At 39.2% G+C, this 26,889-nt stretch overlaps 1 protein-coding gene across 3 annotated transcripts in view; it reads right to left on the bottom strand.

The window, feature by feature from the left end:
* The window catches only part of LOC107227339 (tyrosine-protein kinase Drl-like), a 70,040-nt gene that overhangs the window by 31,533 nt on the left and 11,618 nt on the right, over window positions 1-26,889 (bottom strand). For 2 of the 3 annotated variants that reach the window (XM_015668454.2, XM_046737219.1), the window contains exon 2: window positions 24,759-24,886. The exons of the other annotated variant lie outside the window; for it this stretch is intronic. In XM_015668454.2, the coding sequence (XP_015523940.1) occupies window positions 24,759-24,886 (128 nt within the window). The remainder of the gene's footprint in view (window positions 1-24,758; window positions 24,887-26,889) is intronic. 3 annotated transcript variants of the gene reach the window in all.

Below are 26,889 nucleotides of genomic sequence, written 5' to 3'. Positions count from 1 at the left end.
CTCCGACCGATAAAATTAACTTACTTTGCGTACGCGTATTTGGTCGGATGAACTTGCCGAGCTTCGCCGTTTTCGCTCGTTTTGTAACCGGATAATTATATCCAGGTATAAATAATTACTCCTGATATATTTTTGCCTCTGATCCTTTTCGCCGGTTTTTGTTTCCCTCGTAGGTTCGTTATTTTACCTCGAGAAGCTACGAGATCCGGCTAATTGGCGATGGGGAACTACAGCGTTGTTAATTACTGCGATTCACCGTCTCGCCTCTCCTCCAGAAGCTGCGATCTATGGAGGTCGGGATTTATACTTGGGACAATCTGTAGTGCCGGAAACCACCGAGAGACTCCTTCCTCGATGCTCCACTATATTTTACTTATAGTACGTGCGGTGTGTAGCGTGTACTGTGCACGCAGGGAACGGAATTGATAAAGCTAGTGGGGGTTGTTTTCTTTCCATGCTTCCACCATCTTCTTCTTGTTTTTTTATAACCTCTTTTGACCGTCCATCAATTGCTCAGCGAGACAAGAATCGTATGTAATTTACCATGACTCATGTTGCATGTTTATTAACAACCCGTGGAACTTAAATTTGTAATCAAATTGAAATCAATTACAAAATATGTTGGTATCCTTTTTGTTCAATGACAATGTTTAGACAGAATTCGTATATGCATGACACAATTAAAATTTCTAAAAATTTTTTACAACGGTGTACTATTCGTTTGATTCAATTGAAATATCAAAACATAATTAAAACCGGATTTAATTATAATACAGTGACAAATGACCAGTATATTTCATATTTGAGTTTGGATCAATTACAAAGTAGTGTAACACATGCATTTTCCAATTAAAAAGCAATTCGCTGAAGCAAGATTTAATGAAACGGTGCCCAACGTCGATACGTATCACAGTGCAATTTTAAACGACCTGCCTCAGTCATATACAATTTTCCATTCGTATTTAATACTTGTTCGCAAATCACCAGAGAACTATTCAGATTACGGTAACATTCTAGCTGTCAATACGGGTTAATTGATCATACGTGATCAGGATTGTTGAATAACTGAAAAATAAATTCGATTTTCGAGAATTTGCACACTGTCTTTTTTTTTCAAAGCGTTTTTTCATGTTGTACCAACGAGCGATAACAAATTGATCACGAAGCGTCAAATCAACTGATTTTTCAATTTCGCATTACTTTGCATTCTGTATCCGTTTGTGTCCGTGCTTAAAATGCGTACTAATTTTTATTATCTACGTCGGAGCGGATTTCCTCACGGTTATTAACACAAACTCCTGAATGCACAGACGTATTAGCATTGTACCTATACCTATCATGTTTGAATAACGTCAGCAGTAATTCCCGGTTGTTGACGCTGAAGATTAATTGACGTTCTATCGCATGATAAAATGTGAGAAGGGGATAACGTGAAAAAATAAAATTAATCGAATTTGCACGTTAAAGCTGTTGTGTCAATGGTATCATGGACAGAGTTGTAAATAATGCATTCAATTATTTAATACATTTGCATTTTCATTAATCGTTAGTTTTAATTTTTTAATGGGAAAAATTTCCATCAAGCATTAAATTTATTTTTTAATCTGAAAGATTTTTCATTAAAAAATTGAATTCAATTCTTAGATTACTATTTTTTTTTTATAAAACATATTAAAACCCTGACCAAATCCATGGGACAAGTTTATTTGTTTTCTGAATTCTAAGACCTCCGCATGCAATTGACGTATTGTGGTTCAATTCAGGGTCGCCATAAATCGTTCGAATACGGTTAAAAATAAGTTAATTATTGATCAAGGTATCCCAGAATATGAAAAGAACGTACATCCGAGATGGCAGGGGTCACACCCTTGGGGGGGTAACGGATTACATACTTAGTTCAAGTAAAAGAACCTCAAAGGCGTGGCGCAGAAAGCGAATGTAAGATCCATCGTGCAATCCTGAAAGACCGAAGGCATGAAGCCCGAGCTGCTCAAGGTACTCTTATCCAAAGTTCCGGGTTACCTTGATGAATATGTCGGAAATACGAATCAGCGTATAGACAAAAAAAAAAGTACGATGTACGAACAACGAATCCATTTTCGCGCGCAGAGGGCGCCGCTAGCGCACCAAAATTTACGAGCGTGGCAACCGGCGTCGCGACGGCGGCCGATCGAGACGAAAATCGGAGCAAAATTTAATAGTTCGGCTCGAGCGTCCGGAGTGATAGGTCGCTATACTGTTGAAAATTATTGTGAATTTACTACACATTTACTGTACAAAAGAGTTGTCAATTCACGTAATCAATTTTCAAATTTACAAATTACTACAGTGAAAATTTTTTATCATACTACAATTTATAGGAATAACCAAAAAAAAAAGTAATTCGAATTTATTAAATTTTGTAGTGAATTTATTGTGTCTGTAAATTGAGTAAACGGTAAATGTATGGTGAATTCACTGTTCCGTATCCGAAAGAAACTCCCGGTACAGTCAAGGAAGTTCCACATACAGAAAGTTTTAACAGTGTACGCTCGAGTCCGAATTCCGAAAATCGACCAACAAAAGTGCAAAAGTAATCTCCGCGTTTTAATTACAGCACACGTCAGCTTTGCCGACTTATCGATAACGAGGAATTAATTTTGGTGTTTTAGGCAGCGGGTTTTTCACCCCCTACGAAGTGCTTCTCGATAAACTGAATCGCGTCGTTTATTCGCGTTCGGAAATCAAAGGGAGATTCAATATTTTTCATTTTTTTTTTCTCATTGTCAGCCAGTGTAGCAAAACGATTCTACGTCGTCTAATCGTACGCTGCAGTTCTCAGTTTCTAGAAATCGATTCTCTAATGAAGAAATTCCGCTGGTCTTTTTCGAATTAAATGTGACGAAATTGCGCTTTGATTCGTCCCTGGAAACTTCTGGCGTGGCACCCCAACGATTTTCCTTCTGCTATAAAGTCGAATTAAATCGACCCCTTTGATAGGGATTCCGTAGATGGAAAGAATTCGCTGGCCAAACTATTCCAGGAATTCCTCACACCCATTTTTCATTCCCATTTTTTCTCTGCCGCTATCGTAGATTGCTACTTTAAACGATGCCTTGGTGACATTGAACATTTTTAGTTCGGACCTCTCATGCGTTTTGCTCAGCACCGTTAAAGTAGACGTGCACTTAAATTTTTGGCTGGTTAATTTTCTCAACCTCAAAGTCATGAAAAATGATTACATATGTTCTTACTAAAAAGTGCCGATTTCAGCTAAAATTGAAATGAAAAAAAATGAAAACTTTCGGCTCATGCATCAAAACCCAAATCACATTCAACAATTATAAAACAAAACTTGCCGGAAAAAAATTATGGCACGATACTTTTCATCATCGGTCTGTCCGATGAATATCCGCGATGATCTCAAAAACAGCCGAATGAAAAATCCAAAACTGATGGGATTTGATTGCCAAATGAAAAAGTTTTAATGGATATTAATAAAGCAAGAAACTTATACGCAAAGAAAAATTGGAAAAGAAAATTCTGAGAGACAAAAAATTTATGAATGAAAACAAAAATAAATACAGAAACTGGAAAAAAACTTAATACTTTATTTCGAAACAGTAATAAGGGGGAAAAAGTACATATTTGTGGGTAAAACGTTGAAAATCAATTTATTCCCGGTAGAACCAGAAGTTCAAATTGAACGAGACATGGCAATTTTTCATGCTCATCATTTCGTTGTAAAATTTTGTAAGCTTAAGATTTTTTCTTCGAGTCATTTCCGAGATCATCATGGAAGTTTGTCTGACAGACCGACAGACAGATGTCGAAATTTTTCTCAATATATGTTGTTTGGAATCTGGAGGCCTGAAAACGTAAAGATTCGTTGAAATTAGAAAAATTGATTTTCGAAACCAATACTTTTCTTGTATTACCAAACGTGTTAAAAAGCGAAACATTCAATTGCATAATGTACTTTGAAAGATAAAAAGCTTTACGAAGCGTGTATGAAGAGTTTATTTCATGTTCATATTTAAGCGAACATCGGAAATGCATAAATTAAGTGAAAATTGAAAGTCGAATACGTTTTTTTTTTTTTCTTTTCATGATATCGTTGAAACCGTGGTTAATTATTTTCCATCGATTTAATCGAATTCGTGCATAAGCACTGCTCGGCAATGATACGGACGTGAAGTTTTTTGTTATTCTGCTTTTGTTTGTTATGCATTTTTGACAAATCGCGATCCCCCCGAGACTTGGGAATCCGAATTGGAAGGGCAGCGGGACGTGTACATTATATCCGTCATATAACTTCCGGGAAGAGTTTCCGGCTAATGATGATGTATCCTAATGTTGTAATACACTTCCTGCGTTGCGTGCCTGGCCCTGCAAACTGCGGCGTTGATCCTCGTCCCCCACCGCGACGCCAAACTTCCCTCCCTCAAAGCTCTTTAGCGACACGCGAGGCCACCCCCTAATATTTCAATCAAATATTCAGCCACTAATGGTTCGACGTTAGTTCCACGCCAGAATTCGGACTTGAAAGGGTTCTTGCGCTCAAATTGACGAGCTGTTTTCCACCGCGCGGCAGCTGCTCGTGTCGAAAATATGTATTTGCCTCGACAAATGTACAAACATGTTATACCTACATGTATGTTTTACCGTACACGTGTCGATTAGTCACGTCTGACCGACATTTTTTATCCATGATTACGCGATGAATGCTTAGATTTGGGGAGGTTGTGGCAAAAGTGTATTTTTCACGACTTGATAGTGATAATAAATTTAGCTTTACTTACACACGTGAACAGGCATTGGTATATTTTTCCCACTCTGAGAGAAATTTCTAGTTGTCGTTAGATACTACCCTCATTTATAGCTATGGGTAAAGAAAGAAAATGAATTTTGCATCGAGTACTATTGATTGTGGTCACTCGTATGTTCTTGCAATTTTTAGGTTATTTGATATCTTCGTAACAAGAAATTGATCTCAAAGCCTCATTAAACTGAAAAATGTAGACTGAACAAACAGACTTAACGTAGCAATAACCAGAGAACGTAAATTTTACAGCTATTATCAGATTAAATCGTTGAAATAATGCTTTAGATTTCGTACGAATCACAAAAAAAAATATTGTTCAAGTAACTATTCGGTACGATTACAGTTTCCAATAGTACGTTTTTTGTCTATTGAAATGTAAAATTGCAATAGTTACGTAAAAATATTTTTAGTGAGAAATACAAATTTCCCCAAGTTCATTAATTGTTCTTTGAAACCGTAATCGTCAGTTTGTACAACAATCAATAAACCGAAACAAGTTTCAAACAATTTGAAGAAATCGCTTCATTCAACTTTTTCACTTTCGTAACACCGACGGAACTAAAGATCAACTTCGCAGTGAATAAACTGTTCTTTTCAACAACGCGAAGTAACGTTTCACATCCCATTTGGCGGTTGATCGGAAGAATTCACCAGGCATGATAAAAGTGCACCCAGTCCAATTTAAAGTTCATTTTCCATCTTCGAAACCGAGGCAACGGGATTGAATATTTCACATGTCTTGTGTTCGTTTCTTTTTTCCTCGTCTCTTCGTCTCCCTTTTTTTTTCTCTCTTATTCGCGGCCGAGACGCGAATCTCGCCAGGGATTTGCTCCGATTTGTCGGTTCGCCGGTCTGTCATTCCGTCGGCTGGCTGCAAACGCGCTCGGAAGCTATCAATCGTCCCTTTGCGTCGTCACGCGGGCACGAGGACTGGCTGCCAGACATCAGACGAGCACCCTGCGTGTAGACGTCTTGTGTAAAGTCTACCACCTAAGCTTGCCTCCGGATGGTTGGCAAACTCAGACTCTCCGAAGCGAGAGATTCGAAGAGAGAGGGATTTGCAAAAGAAGTAAGAACAGGGTGTGTGACGGAGTGTTGCACGTAACATCGATACCGGTCTGTAAATACCTTCGAATACCGAATCGGATCAACAACAGCTTCTGAAAGCTCCGGGCAACATCGACGCGTTACGCCGGTTTCAAGGTGTTCGTCTCATTTCGGTATTAGTTAATTGAATTCTGATCTTCTCACCGTCACAATGATTATATTATACCTAGATCTCAGAATCTATCAAGAATATGATTTTTCACCACGAATACGGTGATTCGGTTATGCGATATTCAGTTTCGATACTGGATGTACAATTTAGAAGTGTAGAACGGAATTGATGGCGCGTAGAAATAGACTGTATTGCATCTTCGGGTCGGAAAAAGATTGATTTAAACAAGAAATCGCCTGGTGATAGATCGGATTACCTTTGAAAAACCGATAGTTTAATTACAGCAATTGATTGTTCCGGTCCTCCCAAATAGACGACCATGGAATTCATGCGAGTATCATTATTCATCGTTGGATGGATCAGTAATGAAAGCAGTTTCAGTGAATAGTGAATATCCAGATTAATTGTTGTAGCAATTTATAGTGTTGTGTCCAATTCTTTGGAAAGTTAAGCAATGGACAAAACCGTCGTCGGAACACAAGCGAAGCATCGAAATTGCTATTTGGAATTCTTAGCTCGCCATTCAACTTCTTGGCTCGTCGGTAGTTTTTAGCGAAACTTGATCTCCTGTCACTTCTTTAGTTCCTCGATTCGAATTTGAATTCCAGAAAGTGATTTACAAACTATTTTCTCGTACGTGCCAGTCATTCAAAATGGAGTTTAGAATCGGCGTTGGCTTACGTTTAGATTCACGACTTCGTAGGAGAATCCTCGCCTTGCACCCTGCACGTCGAGGTTGCGGTGTTCACAAAGGACGTATCCCAGGACTGAGTGTGAGCGACAGCGCGGTTCGTCGGGCAGGAACGGTTAGACACAGAGAAGTTACAGAGGCCTTAGGCTGCATCTGTACGCGAAGGGAGCATATTGCATTCACAGTTTCACACCGGGGGGCGCAAACAGCCCTCGCTTACACGGCAGTAATTATTGCATGAAAGTGCTTTCACTTAGCCGATGCTACGTGCTGCGCGGCACAAACTCGCGTGCGGGGAATCACCTTGTGTTACCTCACTTGTCACTGAGAATTTGTGTGTTTCAATTTCACGTTTTTATTCAATTAAAGTAAACGTCAGCTGCTTCTTTTAGAGGTGCTAGCGCGTTGATTATTATTAGAGAGCAAAGCTTCGTTGAGAGCAAATTTACAGAATTTTGAGCCAGTAATTAGGGAGCTCGATGTATTAATGGAAATTTTTTTTGTCATCGTTTATATTATTTCAGTATCTTGTTACATTGTAAATTGACTGGGTATCGATTACTGATATCACTAGTGATTACAAATAATTGATATTGCCATTGAACTTGAAATGATAGAGCAGTTTCGTGGAAGATAACTGGCATGCTCTTTTTTATTCATTTTTGGCAAATTTTGAGAATTTATACCTCGACAACCTTTGGTTTAATTCGATTTGGGGTTGGTTTGTTCAAACGCATGTAATCCGAGCTCGTTCAAAACATTTCTATTTGTTAGAATCAATTAATAAGAAACATCCTTATTGAAATTAACGCCAACAAATTTTCTCTGTGACATGTTTTGCGATGCCTACGAAATCTCAAAAACAGTTCGACCGATTTACTAAAAATTTCTTTTCGATGATCCCACTTTTTCTTAATTATCACATCCTTTTGGTAATTATAACGAATTTGAACGATAGCGTTTCTGAATAAAGTAGATCGTTTGAGCCGTCTGTTATCATAAATGAATGAAAAAATCGATAACTTTAAAAATTTTGTTTCAATGATCGACATTTATTAAATACTATTTCGTATTTATACAAGTTTAATCATATAAATTCTGGAAAGGACATGACCAATTTATCGTAAAAATGAAATAATTAATCTTTCTTTATCAATGCGGTTGTCCATGTTGACAATGAATTGCGACTTTGTTGCTAGTAAACCCGACAGAGAAACGTTATTATATCGGAATCGTCAATCAATCGAGTGTGTGTCTTTTTCATTCGCTTATTCAGTCCCAGGTCTTTTGTCAGCAGAAACTATATAATATATAAGTTGGAAATGGCCCTTAGGAACGTCGCCGTCACCTTTTGTCGCGGCTGTGTAGCACTTTTGTGCCGCGCATTGTATTACTACAAAGTCCGTTTTTCTCTCGCGTTTTGCGTCTGGGGGAATGGAGGAGTAACATACCATCACTCTATTCGTCGGGATAATAGACGCGCTGACGGATAAACAATTTCCAAAGATCTTGCACCCTTCTCTGAATCTCGCGGCTGCTGTTCGGCCGCAGCTGCAGAGTCTTAACGATGTCGAGGATGCGTAAGCTATTAGATAAAGTCTTTTTTATTATCAAGTGACGAAAAAAATGCAACACGAAAACCATCAACCTTGTAACTCGTGAGAAACCGTGATTTCGCAGTTTTGGAAAACTGTTCACAATTTCGGTTAAATTTGCTAAATAATATTTTTTAATGGTATTAGTATAAGATCTTTAATAAGCTGTAAACGATGAAATGAAAAATTGAGGTGAAATGAATAAAAAGTATCGTTTTTGACCAAATAACTTCCTTACAATCGTCTTAGGTTTGAAGATAATAAACTTTAATCTATTGGAAATTGTGAAAGTAGATGCGAGAGTAAATTTGAATCAGTTGAGCAGTGAGAAATCTATTTACATACAATATGAATTTTAGGACACTAAAATTATACTGACGAGGTACTTAACCATCTCGAGGATTCCTGATAAACTGTCATTAATTTTTGGATCGTTAACAACCGAGCTTTTCTACATCGATTTAGAGACTTTCGATAGTTAATAATTAATCTATCTTTTATTCGAAGCCAATTATTTTTCACCTTGCAACTCTTGTGGTTTCGAAAACAAAATTTCTCGCGCACTTGTGAGGTAAAAATATCAACCTGTCACGAAACATTTGGCTGTAGCATCTTAACGAAGACGTGGATGAAGTGATATTACGTAAAATTAACTGCCAGTGTATAGGTATATTGCAGAGATATTGCTTCCCGGCGCCAGGAAACGCGAGTACAGTCACGTAAAGGATTGCCAGGACCTTTGGGGCTCGTCTTGCCGCATACTGGGCGAGCTTACTCGATATTGGACAACGTAATCCTGTAATCTTGTCCGCGTCTTATATTAGGGTAAAAAATACAGATTATGGGATAAACCGTGAGTCGATCACCTTAATAAGCTACACGGTCATTTCCTCCTGGGACACGCGATATTTCTCAGCCATTTTTCTTTCCACCAGCTTCTTTTCTTTCGAAAGAAATTTTATCAATCAAGAGCATTATCGATTGTTACTATGTATGAGGTTAATACTTTTTTGAAGTTGTCGAAACAAAAAGTACGAATTCGTAACGGCAAATACGGCTAACTCTTTCACATCTTTGTAATTAAACTTTTTTTAAGTATCGTTAAAATACGTAGAAAATCGGTTTCTTTATTACTCAAAATAGTTGGAATTTTTCTTAGAATGTGGAATAATTTCTTTCTCATATTGTCCAGAGCAGCCCGAAAAATTTAGAGCAATGAATTGAAATTTTTATAATTTTACCCACTATTATCCCTTATTTTTCCATATTCTTAAAAGTGTACCAAAATTTAGTTCCGGCTTCTAACTTCAGACTGATGAAGGATATCAAGAAACAGAAATACGGACACTATTTTAGAGTGTTACCCGCATTTGTTCAAGTTACATGAGATGAAACGACATTCGAACAGTACAATAGATGCGAATCTCATCAGATTCAAATATCTTGAAATCTACGATGTCGAAAATTTCAGAAACTGTTTTTTTTTTTTTATTAAAATTACGTTCTAATTCTGACGTGGTTGAGCTTATTTTGTTAACAATATCAAAGGCTCCACAGATCGGGTAAAGAAAATTTTACAAATTGTTATCTCAAGAGTGTGTAAAAATAGATTTGTATTTTTGTCAACGGGGAAAAGATATGTCCAAAAACATTACACACAGATCGAAAAAAACAAAGTTTAATTCTTTCAAACGTTCTGATCATAAAGCCGTTTCTCAAATTATTGATATTGGGCTTGCATGACTCGAATCCGCTTCGCCATCATTGGCTCAAAAAAGACAGAGACGTTATTAAACGATTTCGTAGTCTCCTAACTTTCGATTCAGACAACCGGACGAATTCGTCCTTACTGTTTTCCCACCTTTATGATATTTCCCGAGGAGTACAAAGCCTCCGCGCAACGTTACATCTCTGCAACATCCCACGGGGCACTCGGCGCTCAGTAACGCCCTCGAAAAAATACTTGACAAGATTTTGAACGTCGTCGATTCAGGCGGGACGTTTTTCAATTTCGTTTCCATAATCCCCCGGGGCTCGCGTGCAGAAGTGACAACGGGCCTTGAGCCTGGAGGATGGAGTGCAGCAATGCATGCCGGGTTTCCCACGGCATCGCGCATTCCGCTGCAGGTTTATCAAATACAGTTTAGCGCGGCGTTTATCGCCTCTTACTCTTCGAGCGTCGGCGCGGGGGGCGCGGGGGGCGCGGGGCAATTTTCGCGTAATTCGATGGGGCGTGATCGTCATAGCAACCCCCGTCCGCCTCCGCTCTCCTTGGAAGCTGCAGGCTGTTCAAACAACCCCCGGCTTCCACCCCCGCCGCCAGCAGCGCTGCACGACGCCCGCTTTCCACCCCCTCATGGCCTGCCTCGAGTGCCCATCCACGCGTTTACACGGGTGCGTTGGAGTTGCAGGCGTGGAAGCACACACCCCACAGGGACTTGTAATAACTACCTGGATTTCACCCTCCCGCAATCCCGTTACTTTTTTTCTTCTATTTTTTCTTTTCTTTATTCTTTTTTTTTTTCCTTTTCTTCATAAAGGTGCAGATTTTGTCACCTACGTGTTTCTCTGATTTTCATACCTTGTTCCTGTTCTCCAGTTGTACGTACGACAACATATGACGAGAATCGTTTTTCGTTTCTATCGTGTTTTTATTTTTCATGGTTTTTTTTTTTTTTTTTCTCACCATGGACAAGGAGAAAAATCTGTGTGAAAACGATTCTGTGCTTGACAGTTTCATTCACTGTAAGTCAATTTCGTGAAGTGTTATTGTATGAAAAAAATCGACCGATCGTAATGTTTCTAATTGTGATTGCGCTTTTTTATAAAAAAAAAAAAATCAGTTCAAGTGCAATTTTCGGTTTTTCATTGCAAGCTCGAACGCCGTTCACTGCAAAATTCAGAGCAAAGTTGAGCGGGAGATCGTATCGAATTAAAATGTAACAATAAAGCAATAACCGATTTTGTGCAAGAAATCATTACTAAAACGATTTTGCATATTTTCTACGGTAGTCGAATAATCGAAAATCACGTCTACCTTTACGAACCTCGTTTTTCCGCGTGAACAACGAATCAACCACATTTCTTGTCGGCAGGCGATGTTGAAGAAGTAGTTAAATCACGAATTGGCTTCGTTGGTTCGAATTCAGACCCGAGGAATGATCGGCGGTTTGAACATCGAAGAAAATAATGGAAAGGTAAAACGGCAAGCGTGATTATATTTTTATTATTATTCATTTATGTTTTTTTTTTTTCGTTTTTTGTTGGCGAAACTAAGGGGTGTAAATTAAACCCGAGTTACATCGCGGCTTGCTTAATTATAAAACCGATAAATTTATCCCGCGGGACGGTAGACAGACGTTTGAAATCCACCGGTTGATAAACGAGCCGCAGAGTCCAACCCCTGCAGCTTGCAGCCCCCGCCCATCCACTTGGATCCTCATTTGCCTCCGCTGCTAGCTGCTTACTTATGGCGAACCCTTTGTGCTACCGTAACATAAACCGCCCGACGTAACTAGGTAGGTACATTGTTATTAAAGCCACTTGTCCTCCTGATGCCGAGTTTCTGCAGTATGGTTGATGAGCCGGAAAATGATGACGTCCTTTCGGAGGAGATGGAACCATTCGTCAATATCATTTCAACCCCGCTCAACTTCGCGTGTGGAGTTGCGATTTAGGGACGAATGGAAGCCGTAGTCTTAATCGAGAGTTGGGAAGAGAGAGGAAAACACGTATGAAAAAACTCCAGCAATCTTATTTGCGTCAGTGATGGTGGACGGAGATCAAAGAACAATCCAACTGTGATATAAGAATGAAACTACTGAGCAAATTCGAGTTATACAAGTCGAAATGCCAAGAATTGGAGGAACGGTTTTACGTAAAGTGGAATGTTTAAAATCATTGTACTTTGGCGTTTTTCGCTTGTTTCCCAAACTTTGATTATATTGTTCTGCTCGTACTCCGGATTCGTACGATTTTTGAGTTCCGATCAGGGGTCACGATAATTTTCATATTTTAGAATTCTCAATTCCCACCTCTTGGGATTGAAGATTTCTTCCGTCACTCAAGTGTATCTGACCGGTGCAAAAATAAGACTTCCTGTCCGCCAACGCCGCTGTCGCTTGCTTCATACTTCAACGGGTATATTTCATTCCGCTTTTGTTGGCAAAAGAAGGTCGGAGGCCTCGAGGACAGAGGGTATATAACGGAGAGAGGCGTATATAACTGCAGAGGGTTATAACTCACTTTGCCATCTCGTATTCTAGGAGCATATTGGACCAATTCTACTCGCGGATAAGTTTGAGATATCGCCGGTCCGGATGTAGAAAAATAAAGAAGCCGAGGAAAATCGTTGAAGAAGCCGTGCGATACTCCATAGCCGTGGAGTCACGTCAGGAAAATAGTGTATTGCAAAGAGCGAGAGAGAGAGAGAGAGAGAAGTTGTGGAACGGCGAAGAGTTCGAGCGCAAACACGGGATAATAAATTAGGTTTTGGAGTAAACTTTGTTTCATTTTTACGCATTTATTTATTTTTCATTTTCTTGCTCCGTGGAGACTTTTTTATTTATTTGTTTTTTTTTTTTTTTTTTGTTTCTTCATCCTCCTAAAGGAGGACGGAAATTGGCAATAAAAGCAAAGATTATGAGCTGAGATTTTTCACAATATTCTGCTTCATCTTGGCTGAGCCAGCGCAAAATTTATATGAAAGGTGCCGAGGGAGCTCGCCTCGTTAATTGTCTATTTACTTCCCTGCTTTTTACTCGTTCTTTGTGTAATAGCAGTATTTTCTCTGTTATACCTTCTCGGCTTCGTCGTTACTGATTATCTGATTTTTAGACACGTTCGCAAGATTGACAGCCTGTAATATTGAACTTGTAATTCATGCTTTTACGGGATAAATAATTTTTTTCGAAAACGTTTCATCTACCGTTATAACTTCCGATTATAAATTCATCTAACTTCAATAAAGTAGCTGAAAGGACAGAAAAGATCAGCTTGTTTCAAAAAGCACGGACCGATGATCGCATTTCTAGCCTTTAATAGGTCATTTTAGTTCGATGATAGTTTGAATATGGAAGACCGAGAAAATCTTCTAAGTAGTGAACGATATATCCGAGCATAAAAATGAGTAAAAATACATACATGAAAAGAAAATAATTTGAACAATGAAGCGAAACGTTTCGAATGAATTTTAATCGAATAAACAGAAGCGAATTAAAAAATGAAAAACGAAAGAACGTGTACCAAATTTTATTTTTGTAATAATCAGTCCGGTCAACCCAATTTAAACACATTTGTGACTACGAATTAAAAAATTAGCCACAACCTTCGTCAGCTTCGATAAAAATCACCAACTTTGACGCTAACCCCGAGCTTGGCTTTCGTATTCATTCCGGCCATTGTCCCTCTAATTTTCGGAAAGAGGGTGAGTCCGAGGGTCTGAGGAACGTTGTTAGGTAACGACCTAGGAATGCCTCGCGCTTTCGGGACGCCGACCGGGAGTTGGGAAACTATCAAGGAAGCCATCGTAGGGACAAATTTCCTCATCTAACTTTGAGCGCGAAGATGAGATGATCGCTCAATGCCGGCCGCCCCTCCGGCTCACTTCGTCCTTATACCGTCGCTGTACCTGCTCGCCTAGACTCTGCACTCTTCATTTTTCCTCGAAGAAGGCGTTGCACCAAAGCTCTGCGTTCGATGGGCGGGCGTCGGTGCTGTGGGAAATTAATGACGAAACCAGCGATATTTCCAAAGGAAACTACGTCAGAAGCGTTACGGTACGATCGAAAGACACGTTCATAACTCATCCTCGTGTCGAAAACTTTCCTCGTCGAGAATGAGAACCTTTCCTGAAGACTGTGGGTAACGCGATGCGGGCAGTACGATGGCATCGTCGAATCTTGACAGATAATTCAGAAATCTTTTGCCAATGTAAATTGCCAGAAATTCCACCATCAGTTTTAAATTATTCATTCATTTTATTTTTTTAAGAAGGTTAGTACCCATGAATTGGTACGTTGTACTGATTTTGAAAAAGAAGCATCGAAGTCTGAGCTTTTTTTATAATTCCGGTATCTTCTGTTCTTGAGCATCTTATTGCATCTTCATCAAGATGCATTTCATAGCATCTATTGATGCATCTTAAGCCCTCCGACTGTCTCGTGATGTGAAAGTAATAAATACGTTTCAAAAATGAAACCTCGACAACAGAAAACTCGAGGACGCAGGAAACTCGTTTTCTAAACACAAACGATAATGTCATAACGGCTTTGCGTAATGGCATGTATGAACAAGTTCCACCGGAACTCGATTAGGTTGATTTAAACTTTTCCAGAGTTTGCGAATGCTTCGTGTTGTGGTGACTGACGCGAAAATGCCTTTACACGTACCGCATTTGCAGCTCGGAACTCCATTACTGAAACACTCGTTCTCCCTCAGAGCCCGCCTTTGCACTCTGTGTATGCATACTCCGCGTTATGGATTCAGATCCTTTCAATAACCTATCTTACCCCGCACATTTTATAGAATATTCTGTTCATGAGCGTGTCGCAATAGTAAATAGCGGCACGAACACGTGTGGAAAGTGTGCTTTCACGTAAATTTTTACCCCGTTGTATTATTATTTCTTTCTGCTTCTGTACATTGAAACTCGGGTAAATATAATACACTGGGAATAAAATGGTAACTTCATGACGATAATTAGACGTATATAAGCTATAATGTACGAAAGGGTGTAAAATATGCAATTATATAAATTGACGTGACGTTGATCAGGGAACATGAAAATTTATTTAAAAGCAAAGTGAGATAAGAGATAATGACCCAACTTATTGAAATTGGTTGAACGATGCGATTTTTCATTGCAGAAATGATTCGATAGTGCAACCCCTTCAGTGTTATAAATAATTGTGTTATTTTTCCTGAAAATTATGTTGTTATAATTTTCAATCCGTGTTCAGGTTGAAGTAAATCCAACTTGATTAACTGCAGTTGTACTCTCGCACGTTCGTTACATCAAATTTCTGTCTTGACAGCTCTTCGAATTTACAATAAATCACCGGTCGAATCTAGTCAATTATATGCAGCTTGTGTAATTCTTATTGCTGTGTCTAGAAAATTTGTCAGGATTCTTACAGAAATGCCCAATCACAATCCAGGCAATTGAAGCCAAGTGTAGAGCAAAACGAGTTATAATTCAACCCGTATACCATGGAAGATAATAATATGTTTGACGTTGAAAACGCAATATCGGAAGTAGAGCTCCCGGGGCGCGGAGCTTGGTGTGTTTCTTGCTCTAAAGCTTGCAGAGTCGCGGTAGGCGCGTAACACAAGATGCGTGAGTATCCCGCAAGAGTAGCTAAGTATTTCTCGGAAATTACACGTCGCAGATATATCCGGTTACAAGTAATTATGTCGCATAACCCCCGGGTGTTTGTCACAAGAACGCGGTGTTCCGCGGTATGGTCTACACTCACCCTCCCCATTTCGAGCAGGGGATGGCCTACACGGTGTAGGATATCCCGTTGTTACATTCTCTGTTATCCGAAACACGGGGCTGTTATCCCACAGGACTTACCCGCGCCTGAAGCCTACACCTATGCCATGGCTGCGTGTGTTACGTGTACCCACGCTACGGGAAGGCTGGCGCCGGTCTACGAGAGGGGGAGGAAGGCATTAATCACGGAACGTCATCAACCCTGATCCCCGGTTGAATTTCTAATTAATTGTAAATTACTGTAGACGCGTTATCCGCGCGATGGACGCGAAATAAACGCTTAGGAAGAACTTGAAACAGGACCGACCGTCCGAATCGAATGTTGGGAAACGAGCAGAAACCCGTATGAAAAATATCTAACGATCTCATTTGCGCCGATAATGATTGACGTGAGTGAAACGAAATTCCTACCGCGTGATCGAAATGAGTCTGTGAAAATTCTAATGATATAAGCTGATGAAAACGTTAGAAATGATCAAACTATGGTGTTTTGGCAGCAATTTTTTTGGAGATACCTGTCTGTGTACCAAAAAAAAAAAATCTCGACGAGGAATAATTCCAAGTGATTGAATTAAGAAATCCTCACAAGATGTTCTTGAAGTGTAGGTGTTTGAACGATCGTCTATGAAACATTATCAAACACTCGATCGCTATTCCACAACGCTTACAGAACTAGAATAGAATTTTTTACGAACAAAAGAAAATTCGAGCAGCAGGAAAAATCTGCCCTTCAGAGAAATCTTGCAACATTAGATCGGAAATAGAGTTTTCACGTTAATTTTTATTTTTGAAGATCAATTTTATTGACAGCATTTTTCGTCTTCTGTGGGTGAATGATGAGGAAGATGATTGGGACGTTTATTTTTAAACAAACAAATCATTTCCCCGCGAGATTAAGCATCACAAACAAATGACAGACATTTAGAAAATTACACTCACAGAACAAATTGCACACAATTCAAACCCCTGCAATCGACCTCGACAAAACAGCCTCCGCGTCGAACACAGTCGGATTTTTATTGCGGGACGATTGATCGCTGCTGCAGAGTCTGATCGCTCGTTACATCGCATTTTTGAGTAGACGAACCCCTAACAAGTTCGCGACAGCGTCATCGCCAGAGGCGACGGTATTACTGGAGTAATTGTCGCGAAGGGCGGCCGCCCTCGTCGATCCGAAATACCCTGTAGCCACTCGTTTCGGGGGAGCTGGGGGGCTTGCGAGTCTTTCGGGGAAGTCTCTAACTTCCGTATAACAAGTGGATGATTCACAAATCATTCCCAATTCCGCTAGCTCCGTTTACGAGTGTAAAAGTTTCACCCGGCAAATCCTGGTGGGGTAGGGAAAAGCGGGTCTCGCAGTGGAAATTCCCCGGGGCGGCCAATCGAATCGAAGAGATGTGCCCGAGATACGCGGGGATAAAACTCTCGGTACATGTCGGGGACGCGTAATATGAGTCAGCGGTGCGGCTGATAATTCCACCGCCGACGAATCGTCGCAGCACCGATTTTAGATTATGTACCAAAACGCGACGAGCCGGAGGAACGGAGCCGAGATAACGGGATGGAAAACTCTCTCGAGGGGGCGAAACAGCCGCTGCTGCAATTGCAATCCTCTGCACCGATAGACATCGGATTGGCAGCCCTGATTACCGCTTTCGAAATCCTATCGAGATCTTGTCTTCGGCACTGCCGACCTTTTGCTGCTTGATTCGAAACCCTTCAGTTCTCTAATTCAAGCTCGCTGAAACTCCTCGGAAATCGATTCCCGAAAGTTCAGTCGGTTGCGTGCTTGGAACAAAATTTCGCTCGTAGGAAAACTATGTCGTCTTTTTTGCAACAAAAGACAGTGCCGAAGTCAGGGCTACACCGTCAAAAAATCCTGAAGTCACCTGAAGTTACTCGAGGTTGCGTAAAGCCGCTTGAAGTCACATAAAATCACGTACAGTCACTTGGGGTAGGTAATGAAAATTTTTCAAGTCTTCAAATCGTGAAGTCAGGTATATATGTCTAACTTTAGAAGTGGTGATCCTCTTGGGTTTTAACTACGTAGAATTATAAAGGTGACATATGTAATGAATTTATCCTGTATAGTGAACTATTAACTATAAAATAGGCGAGGGTGATTAATTCGTTGTCCTACCGCACAACGCATGAAACAATGAACAGATAATGCTGTTGGACGCCAGACTCATAATATCAACATCAACATTTAGCAAGTTAAAAATAAAAAAAAGAAATTCAATGGCTATAAAAGAAAAGACGACCAAAAAAAGGTGTTTTCGAAGAAAAACTTTATTTTTGTAAAGCGATCGAAGACACGGGCTGCGTTGCTGACACAGCTGAACGTAAAGTATGCCGATTCGAGCGACGATCCTGACGATCTCGGTCAATTTTTGACGCGATACGGTCACGTGATCTCTTCCTCATCACTTTGCGCTATCGCAATTGGCCAGCCGGTCACGTGGGTTGATCGAAGTAGTCCTCTCATCACTCAAGATGGTGGTGGTCCGTCAAGTTAACGTGCTCCGCTGCGAAGGGCTTATCATCACGCTCCAGTCCTTCGACAAGTCTTCCACGGTAAGGTAAGACAAACACTAATTGCTTTACAATCGTCGGAATAGTAGGTGGGATGGCTTGAGGTCGATAAGGTTCGACAGCGGGAGGCTTTGATGTCTTTTTAGCAGAACCCTGTACGCCGTTGACGAAGCATCCGAACGAAAGTAGCGGCATTACGGTGATTTGGTTTCGGGTCGGGAAAATATCACGTTACAACACACATGTATTCATCAGAGTCGTGAAGCATGTAGCCAAGATAAAGAAATCTGATAGGCACTTCGCTATTTGGAACTATGCGTAATTTTAACGCGATCGCGTGTCGTTGACCATTTTTTTTTTTTTTATTTTTGGTTTGGCTTTGATTTTTGCCACGACCATAACTTTGGAAATTTTTGTTTTCTTGTACGGGATCGAATCTAGATGAATTTGGAATTGAGAGGAAAGAGTTTGTAGCCAGTGGAACCCCGAGCGAATAATCACTCTCTCGTTTAATGAAAATTGGGCGACGCCCACTTTTTTCGTATTATATATCTTAAAGACAGAAAATGGTGAACAACTCAGTAGGGAGATATTACGAGAAAAAGCTGTCCAAGATTTTCACCTTAAAATGAATTTTCATGAATATCTTTGCCAGAAAGTTTAATCAAAAGGTTATGAGCTGTTACGCGGCGAGGTGTGAAACACCGAAAATGAGGTTTTTTAATTGCCAATTGTGGGTGAATGAAATGAACAATTAACATTTTTCAGCTGGTTATGACGATATATTTGATTAAATTCCGACTAACGTGACATGACAAATTCATAATAAAAATTTACTTTACGGTGAATACTAATTTCGATCCAAGACACGGCAATATTTCGTAAATACGATTGATAAATGTAAAAGCTTGATTAAAAAATGACACCTCATCTTTTCGAGTAATAATTCTTCGATCTTTTGGCAGTCTGAGAAAGAAATTGCCTTACAGTTTTTAAATCACCCCAAAACAATCGAATTTTATAATTTTTTTAAAATAAACCACAACTTTACATGATCAGAGTTTGAAAAGTAAAGTCCGTATAAAACTTACAATCACTAATCCAAAGCACGTCGTGAAGTATTCTTATCAAAATATCATTATCAAAATAACAAACGAAAACACTTATCACGAGTTTGTCCAAGTGTTTCGAAAACGTCTTTATTCGAACTTTTTTCAAGCTATACCTGTCAAGTGAATGCGTCTTCGGTTCAACACTCCAAGTATCATTGCCTACTTAAGTTTTGACAGAAACACGTCTTTGAATACAGCATTCCAAATAACTTTATACAGTCTTTTCACTCTTTTCTGTTGAAAAAATTTTCAATTTTAGCCCGATAAATGCTGCGGAAGAACTGTTACCTCAATTGATACTTCCCCACGCGATTTTTTCTATGGTTCAAATGTTTTAGAGATTACACATGGCGACACGATCAGTCGTAAAAAAAGATCACCCGTTTTTTCCACACACTACGCAAATTACGAGATCTTAGTTTTAGGGATGACCGTAAAGCCTTACGTTTCATCCCTCGCTCAAACATTTTCTAACATTCAAGTGTGTGTATGTGTGAGTATGCGCGTGTACGCAGAAAATGTTAAAGCGCAATCGTTTGGTCATTCCTGTTGCGAAAAAGCTAAGCTTCTTTCCATATCCAACAAGTTTGTCTAGTAATTTTCAAAGGAGCCAGTATGAACTGCATAATTAGTACGATTACGACTTTGACAAATTGAGATAATTACGGCTGGAAGTAATTCAGGTCGCTATCCTTCTTTAGAAAATCGACTTTACACTGTACAAGAACGAGACCATTCAAACAAAGTTTTTCAACACGGTAATTTTTTTCTTCGAGAAGTCGAATCCTCTTCGCCAACAGCAAATCTCAACCCGATTGTTCGGCTGTTTTTTCGCCTGGTAAATATTTTCCGTTATTCAACCTCGAGCAATACAAGCAAGCTTATTGTTAGTGGCGAGAAAGGAAGAAGGAGAAAAAAAAAAACAATCTGCGGTACAAGTAACGGTAACGCAGAGCATGTCAATTTCCTTGTCGTTTAACTTCTGATTGAGGGCGAGGAGGAAGGACTCGCTGCATTTGCGTTGGGGTGCACGACGTTTCCTTGGCGACCATCGAGGGCACAAACCAAACCGCTGGCAGACCGTGCCCAACACGACTGTTTGTATTTCATATTGATAGAGTATTGATATCCTCCGATCGCCCCCCCATGCCGGTGAAGTATTTTGTCCGAACATTGCCGTTACATCAGCCGTGTTTGCTCTGCTTCGCATTGTTACTTCTGCGGGGACCGACGAATTACTAATGGAGCTAGCTAGTCGAGGGCTATTTTTTCCATGCAATTTGTCACCATGTATATACATTAATTTTTCACGTATCTCTAAGTGTTTACGGCAAAAAAGAAACTAAGCCCCTGTGAAAGCTTGATCATTAGTCATTCGAATCGGTAAAAGCTCTCACTTACTCGATGTTTGTGAAAATTGAGGGAAATCGTCTTTCAACATTTCTTTATAACGTTGAAAGGAAGTGGAAAGTATCAATAAATTCTTGGTACATTGCATTGAGCAAGAATTCAGTTTTGCATAATTAGTGTGAAACTTTGGGGATTTTGTCATCCTTACAATAACGGTTGAATAATTATAGCTGCGATCACAAGAACATAGGGCAGAAGTCACTATTAAGTCTGATTTTAGTTATAAATACCAAATTTTCTGCAAAACGCAACATTGATCAGTTTGTTTCTTTCGGTACGTTTTTATCAGTGAACAAAATATCTGAGGATCAATTTACAATTTATGTTAGTGCACCAACATCAAATTATCGTATCAGCCTAGTACCTTCAAGTGACGAAATTCAAAAAGAATAGTAACAGGTACTAAATTTTTCTAAATATACAAGGGGAAAAGCTTTTTTTTCATTGCGGTAGAAAGCAAAAATATGGTTAAGCAATTTGAAAAGCATAGGAAAGGGTTGAAAAGTATTAGGAACTTTGGAAAGTCACACTGTAACATGTTTTCAAACTCTACCCAAACGTTACTTCAAGCTTGTTGATTTCTATAAACACGTGAGTTGGATGTTTGAAAAGTGTTTAGAAAGCTTTTCGTTTAAACCATTTTTCAACATGTGCCCTGGTGAAAATTGTTGCTACTACGAATTTTTAGGGAAATTAGGACATTTCGTATTATTTCCTACGAAATTATAAACATGCATAGTTGTTTGTTGAAGAATTGTTAATTTTCTTTGAAAATTGCAGTGGCTTGTAGATTTTTTACTGAAAGAATATTAATTTTCATGTAAATCAACAAGTTTTTATGAGAATGTACGCATATTTACAATTTTTTACATTTGATTTTCGCAATTGTACGAAATGCGCCAATTTCCCTGAAAATTCGCGGCAAATCGTAGAAATCATTTTCACCTGGGTAATCTTTGAAAAATATTTCGCAATTTCGTTCCTCCTTTTTGTTCGACTCGTCCGTTTCCCTCTGCATGTTAATTATCAAATGAACCATCACGGCGAGTGCTTAAAGCCTGGAAGTTTTCCAACGCGTTTTGCCTTTTGACGTTCGTACAGCCGACCCTTATTTCCGAGAAACAGATATAAGATCACACGGTAGGGTTGCCTGGAAATTACTCAGGCGCGAAGTACTTCAAACGGTAAAATTTTCTCATTTTATCCACGATGTCGCGTCGCCTTTACTTTCGCCTTCCTCGTCGTCACCGTTTCCGTCAGCGTTGCGCGGAATTAAATTCGAGGAGGAAAAGTTTCCGCAGTCACTTATCCCTGCACATCTCCGGAACTCGTGCTCTCTTCGACAAGTAAGTTCCCGATTCCTTGCAAACAATTCCAATTTCACCGCGTCAAACTTATTCTGTTTTCGGATTGTCCAATTATGCCGCGAATCGATCCCCGTAAGGAGTGAGAAAACATTATTCCGTTGGGATCGTTCCACTTCCGACTAAGTGCAGCGTAACGATCCGAAAGTGCATTCACTTACCCCAAAGGCTTGCATGCTATCGTCTTGGGAATACGTGGATAGAGAGGCATTAATATCTAGCAGCAGTGGTGAGTCGGGAAAATCGTATGATTATTCCCAGTATATTGAAAGTACATTTGCAAATGATAAATTCTTTGATGGGGAACAGTTGCCAACATTTTTATAAAAACACGAATCTAAACATACGTATTATTTTCTCAAGCGATTTTTTTTTTTTTTTTCTTATTAATCAGGATAACTGTTTCTTACCCTGAGACTCAAATTTGTGTTTCTTCGGTACGTACGGTGCTTTTGCATACACCGTCTGAAATATCTCAGAGAGTTAAGGGGGTGCATATTATATAAGAGTAGATGGTTAAAAAATTGATGGAAGGGTATTCGTATCTCGAGAACCAATAATTCGTTTCGATTACGGTTTCTTTTATTCAAAAGTATGATGATTGAGCTGCATTTGCATATTACTTTAATTAGAATAAATTAATGGGAAGCATTGATGTTGACAATAACGTTCACAATTTCGCTCGGCGACATATTTTCTGATGATCACGGGTATCTCAAAAACGGCTCAACCGAGTTACTCAAAATTTGGAAGTAACATTCTGAGACAGTTTACCCTCGTTTTCGCGATCGAAATTTTTTTCTAAAGAATGGTGACTGTTAAGTTGTAATTTAATATTTACAAAATGACAACTTTCAATTTAACCAGCAAAAAAATATGACAGTTTAATAAACGTAAGATCCTGATAACTAGCGTTAACTATCCAAGAATACTGTCTCTAAATTTGAAAGAAATCCGTCAAGTCGTTTTTGAAATATCGAGGGTGCCGCAAAAATATATCACCTTCGAAAAAGATCGACGTTATTCTCAATAAAAATTGATTGATTGTTAAGCTAGATGTACAGAATCTTTACTAATTAAGCCTGCATATAATTGAACAATCCTTTATCGAGATATGAATTGCAAAAATTTGTCGCACGTATCCTCTTACTTACAATTAGAAAAATACAACGAAATGGCATATATACTGAAAATTTTACAACCGGCGCAAAAAAATTTCACATTTACCCAAATTATTTTCAACAGCGTGTCGCCGTAGCCATTAGGCGAAACTGTTATCGTAACTGCGATGGCCGCGAATCTACATTTTCGCAAGTTGTAACGCGCGCTCGGAAAGGGTTACGATTATGCGTCTGGCGATGATATTAAAGCTCGGAAAGTCGATTAGGCGCAAACGGTGCCATGCAGTTGGGCTGCAGGCAGCTGAGGGCGTAGAATTGCGCTCTGCTATCAACCTGAGTAGGAATTCCACTGAAAAATAACACCGAGTTTCGTTTTACGATGGAATCAATATACGCGCTTTTTTACATTATGCATAGGAATTCATTTTTCTTGTTTTGACACGACGGCAGCATTGAGAATTCACTGCACAGCATGTCTTGTAGACGCCTCGCCACAAACGCAAACACCGCGAAGAGGGATCGTCTCAGAGCTTTGATCTTTGTTGGCTCCCCTCGCCGGAGATGCTAAGAAGATAGTGAAGTATATTCTTACACAGAGAAGATAAAAAACGAAAAAGAAAATTGCAAACTTGCTGGAGGCGAATTGATTTAGGGAATGAATCACCAGCCTTATGCTACTTCACAGCGATTCTATGCTTATGACGGTGTACAAAAGAGGCAGCACATCGAAGTTGACCGCAATATTCATACTCCTATACTTTTACAAACTTTCTTTATTTGCTGAGAAAATTCAACATAATTAAGTACAAGCCGCCAATAGCAGAATTAAAGAGTGGTCGACAAGCATTCCAAAGACTTCACATGTTTAACTTGGATATATGCGGGTTCGATGTCGAAGTAATCAGATTTTTTTTACATATATTTACAATAGTCCTCAACCCAAAATCTACAAAAAGAACAGAAATTTTTTCTTCTTATGTATGAAAATATTATCATACAAAATGACATTTCAAGACCAACACGAGAAGAAGATTTCAATTGTCTTTATATTGTCCGGAGACGATTAAATTTTTTATTTCAATAATTTTTACATCGTTATAATTATAAGGTGTTTTTTTTTTTTTTTTTTTTTTTTTATGCAACTATTTACTCAGATTTCCGCAAAATCAAATATTAATACGCAATAAAAAAAAATGTAAATGTAAATTTCCAATATTGTTTTTGCAACTGGGATGAAGACCATCATTATAAGTGGAAAAAAAAATTAAAAAGAAATAGAAGCGATTTCAAAATCACATGCTGTTCATTTATCACGGAATACTTCACACTGCATTTTCACAGTATATTTTTCTCATTTCTCGCAGCCATGCAAGATGGATAAAAATGACCTTAATTTTTGAATTCTCACTCACAGGGTGTCCAACGAGGCTCTGCCAAGAAAACTCTAGATCAGCCATATTGGCCGGGACTGGGACGACAAAGTTCATAGCATAAGTGTTGACCACCCCTTCTCGGACGTAGAACAACTCCGCAGTGAGCCCTGAAACAGAAGAGTAATCCTCGATTCAATCTACACCCAGCCTTGGCTCGCCGTTCCCAAAGTTTCCACGAATGACGAAGTGAATTACATGCCATCGATAACGCAACGCGTCCTCGACTTCCAGATTGGGGTAATGTTTTTTTAAAATCTTTATTGTTTTACTGGAAACAAGTCATAGACATTACTTTTTTTCTAATTAAACATCTTCCCGAATGATAAAATTTTTATCTGGAATCTGAGCCTCGGTCCCATTTAAATAACGTATAAGAAAAGTATACCTACTTATTCCATTCAAAATAATCGTGCAGTACGGTTAGACAGTCGAACTGGATTTATTTCAATATGAATAAGGATGTGTTAAAAAGGATGAATACGGCAAAAACTAATGTTCAGAACTTGTTCTAGGGGAAAAAATATTCCCCTGATTTGAAACAGTTTAATACACGACACGACTGTTACTAATTGATTGTAACGTGTCGTCAATAATATTGTATTATAGGAGAATAGAATTGCGTTCGCAAAGTTATATCTGTTTGCCAGATCGTCGAAGTATGTTAGCGTTTTGTTTTTTGAAAACTTTAATACACGAGATGCAATTATCTTCGGCAGAACTGTTATCTTTCCGTGGATCTACCTAACCTCGATTTTACGCTGGATAACGTAAAATGTTCGGATTGGATATTGTAATTATTCCCAGGGGAACTCTATTCGTACGAACATCATGTCACGGCACTTCCAACATGCAGTTCAATTTTTCTAAACTACGCGACATCTTTTTTCAGCACGGTTTAGTGATCATATCCCGATATTGCCAGCAGTCATTAACGTTTCACATTTTATAATCACATTATAGAATAAGTTTTGTCATCTTTTCGGCTGTAGATATTTCGTTCGCTTTTGTCATCTTGTAAATAACAGTCTCGAATTACTAGGGCATCTCACACTTGCTCATGAAAAAAAAACCATAAACTTTCGTCGTATTTGAAGAGACAAATTTAGGCAAAACTATGTCCGAGAGAGTAATTCGTGAAGAAGCATGATGATTCATTTTCCATTTTTGAATATTTCGACTGAAATTGAAATGGTTTCTCAATCATTATTTCGTAGTCAACGCTGTAAAGACAGTGAAAAATAATGCCGCTTTGAAGAGTGTTAAAAGTCTGGAAATCCTATTCGGTAGTTCACCAGAAAACAAGCCTTCTGAGATTGATCAAATTTTCCCGATAACTTTTAGCCGTCAATATTAATCAACAGAATATAGTTCTTGTATTTCGGCATCGTCTCGACGAAAGGGGATAAGCCTCCTTAAACCGCACTTGCCAGTAACTCGAACCACCAACTCGCAGTCTAAGTGTAGTTTGACTGAGCCGTGAGGCCTGGTCCAGTAACTAATCGTGAGTAGAAAACCGTGTCTGGCCGTATGAAGGGGTATCACTACTTGGCAAAGCGGCGTGCAGTGTTTGAGACGGCGACGTCATCGTCGCCGTGATATTACACGTCGGGTAAATTTCCGCAAAGCCATTTCGCTGTCGCGACGTCGCGCCGCCCTCCAAAAGCTCTTTTGCCACCGTTTATCTTGCGTGCCTCGATGTACGAGTGACGGCTGAAAGAGTGGGTAAATTTTGGTAATTTAACAACACAAAACTCGACAATCAATTACAGAATGCAATAGTGATTTGTTTTAATCGAAGAAATGCAGGTTGAGCTTCGTTTGCATATTTTTTTACTGCGATCAAATGGTTGGACAATTTTATCCTGTTACCCACGATTCCTGTTTTTTCTACAAAGCGGCGATGGTTCGAAGTTGAAATTCGATTTTTCGTTCAAGCCTTGCGAGTTATTTAAATATAATCAGGCGACAAAACACTGATATATACCAAACACTGTAGATTACGCGACCGAGTGAAATGGCTGTCGTTATCCGCAATAATAATGCTTGCTATTACGATCTGAATAAAAAAAATGTGTTAATGAATCTCGATTTAGATAGTCTTGAATAACAC

This window comes from Neodiprion lecontei, chromosome 4 (assembly GCF_021901455.1).
Source record: "Neodiprion lecontei isolate iyNeoLeco1 chromosome 4, iyNeoLeco1.1, whole genome shotgun sequence".
NCBI classification, from domain to species: domain Eukaryota; kingdom Metazoa; phylum Arthropoda; class Insecta; order Hymenoptera; family Diprionidae; genus Neodiprion; species Neodiprion lecontei.
The sequence above is the reverse complement of the archived record's forward strand: the minus strand, read 5'-3'. Positions and strand labels throughout refer to the sequence as shown.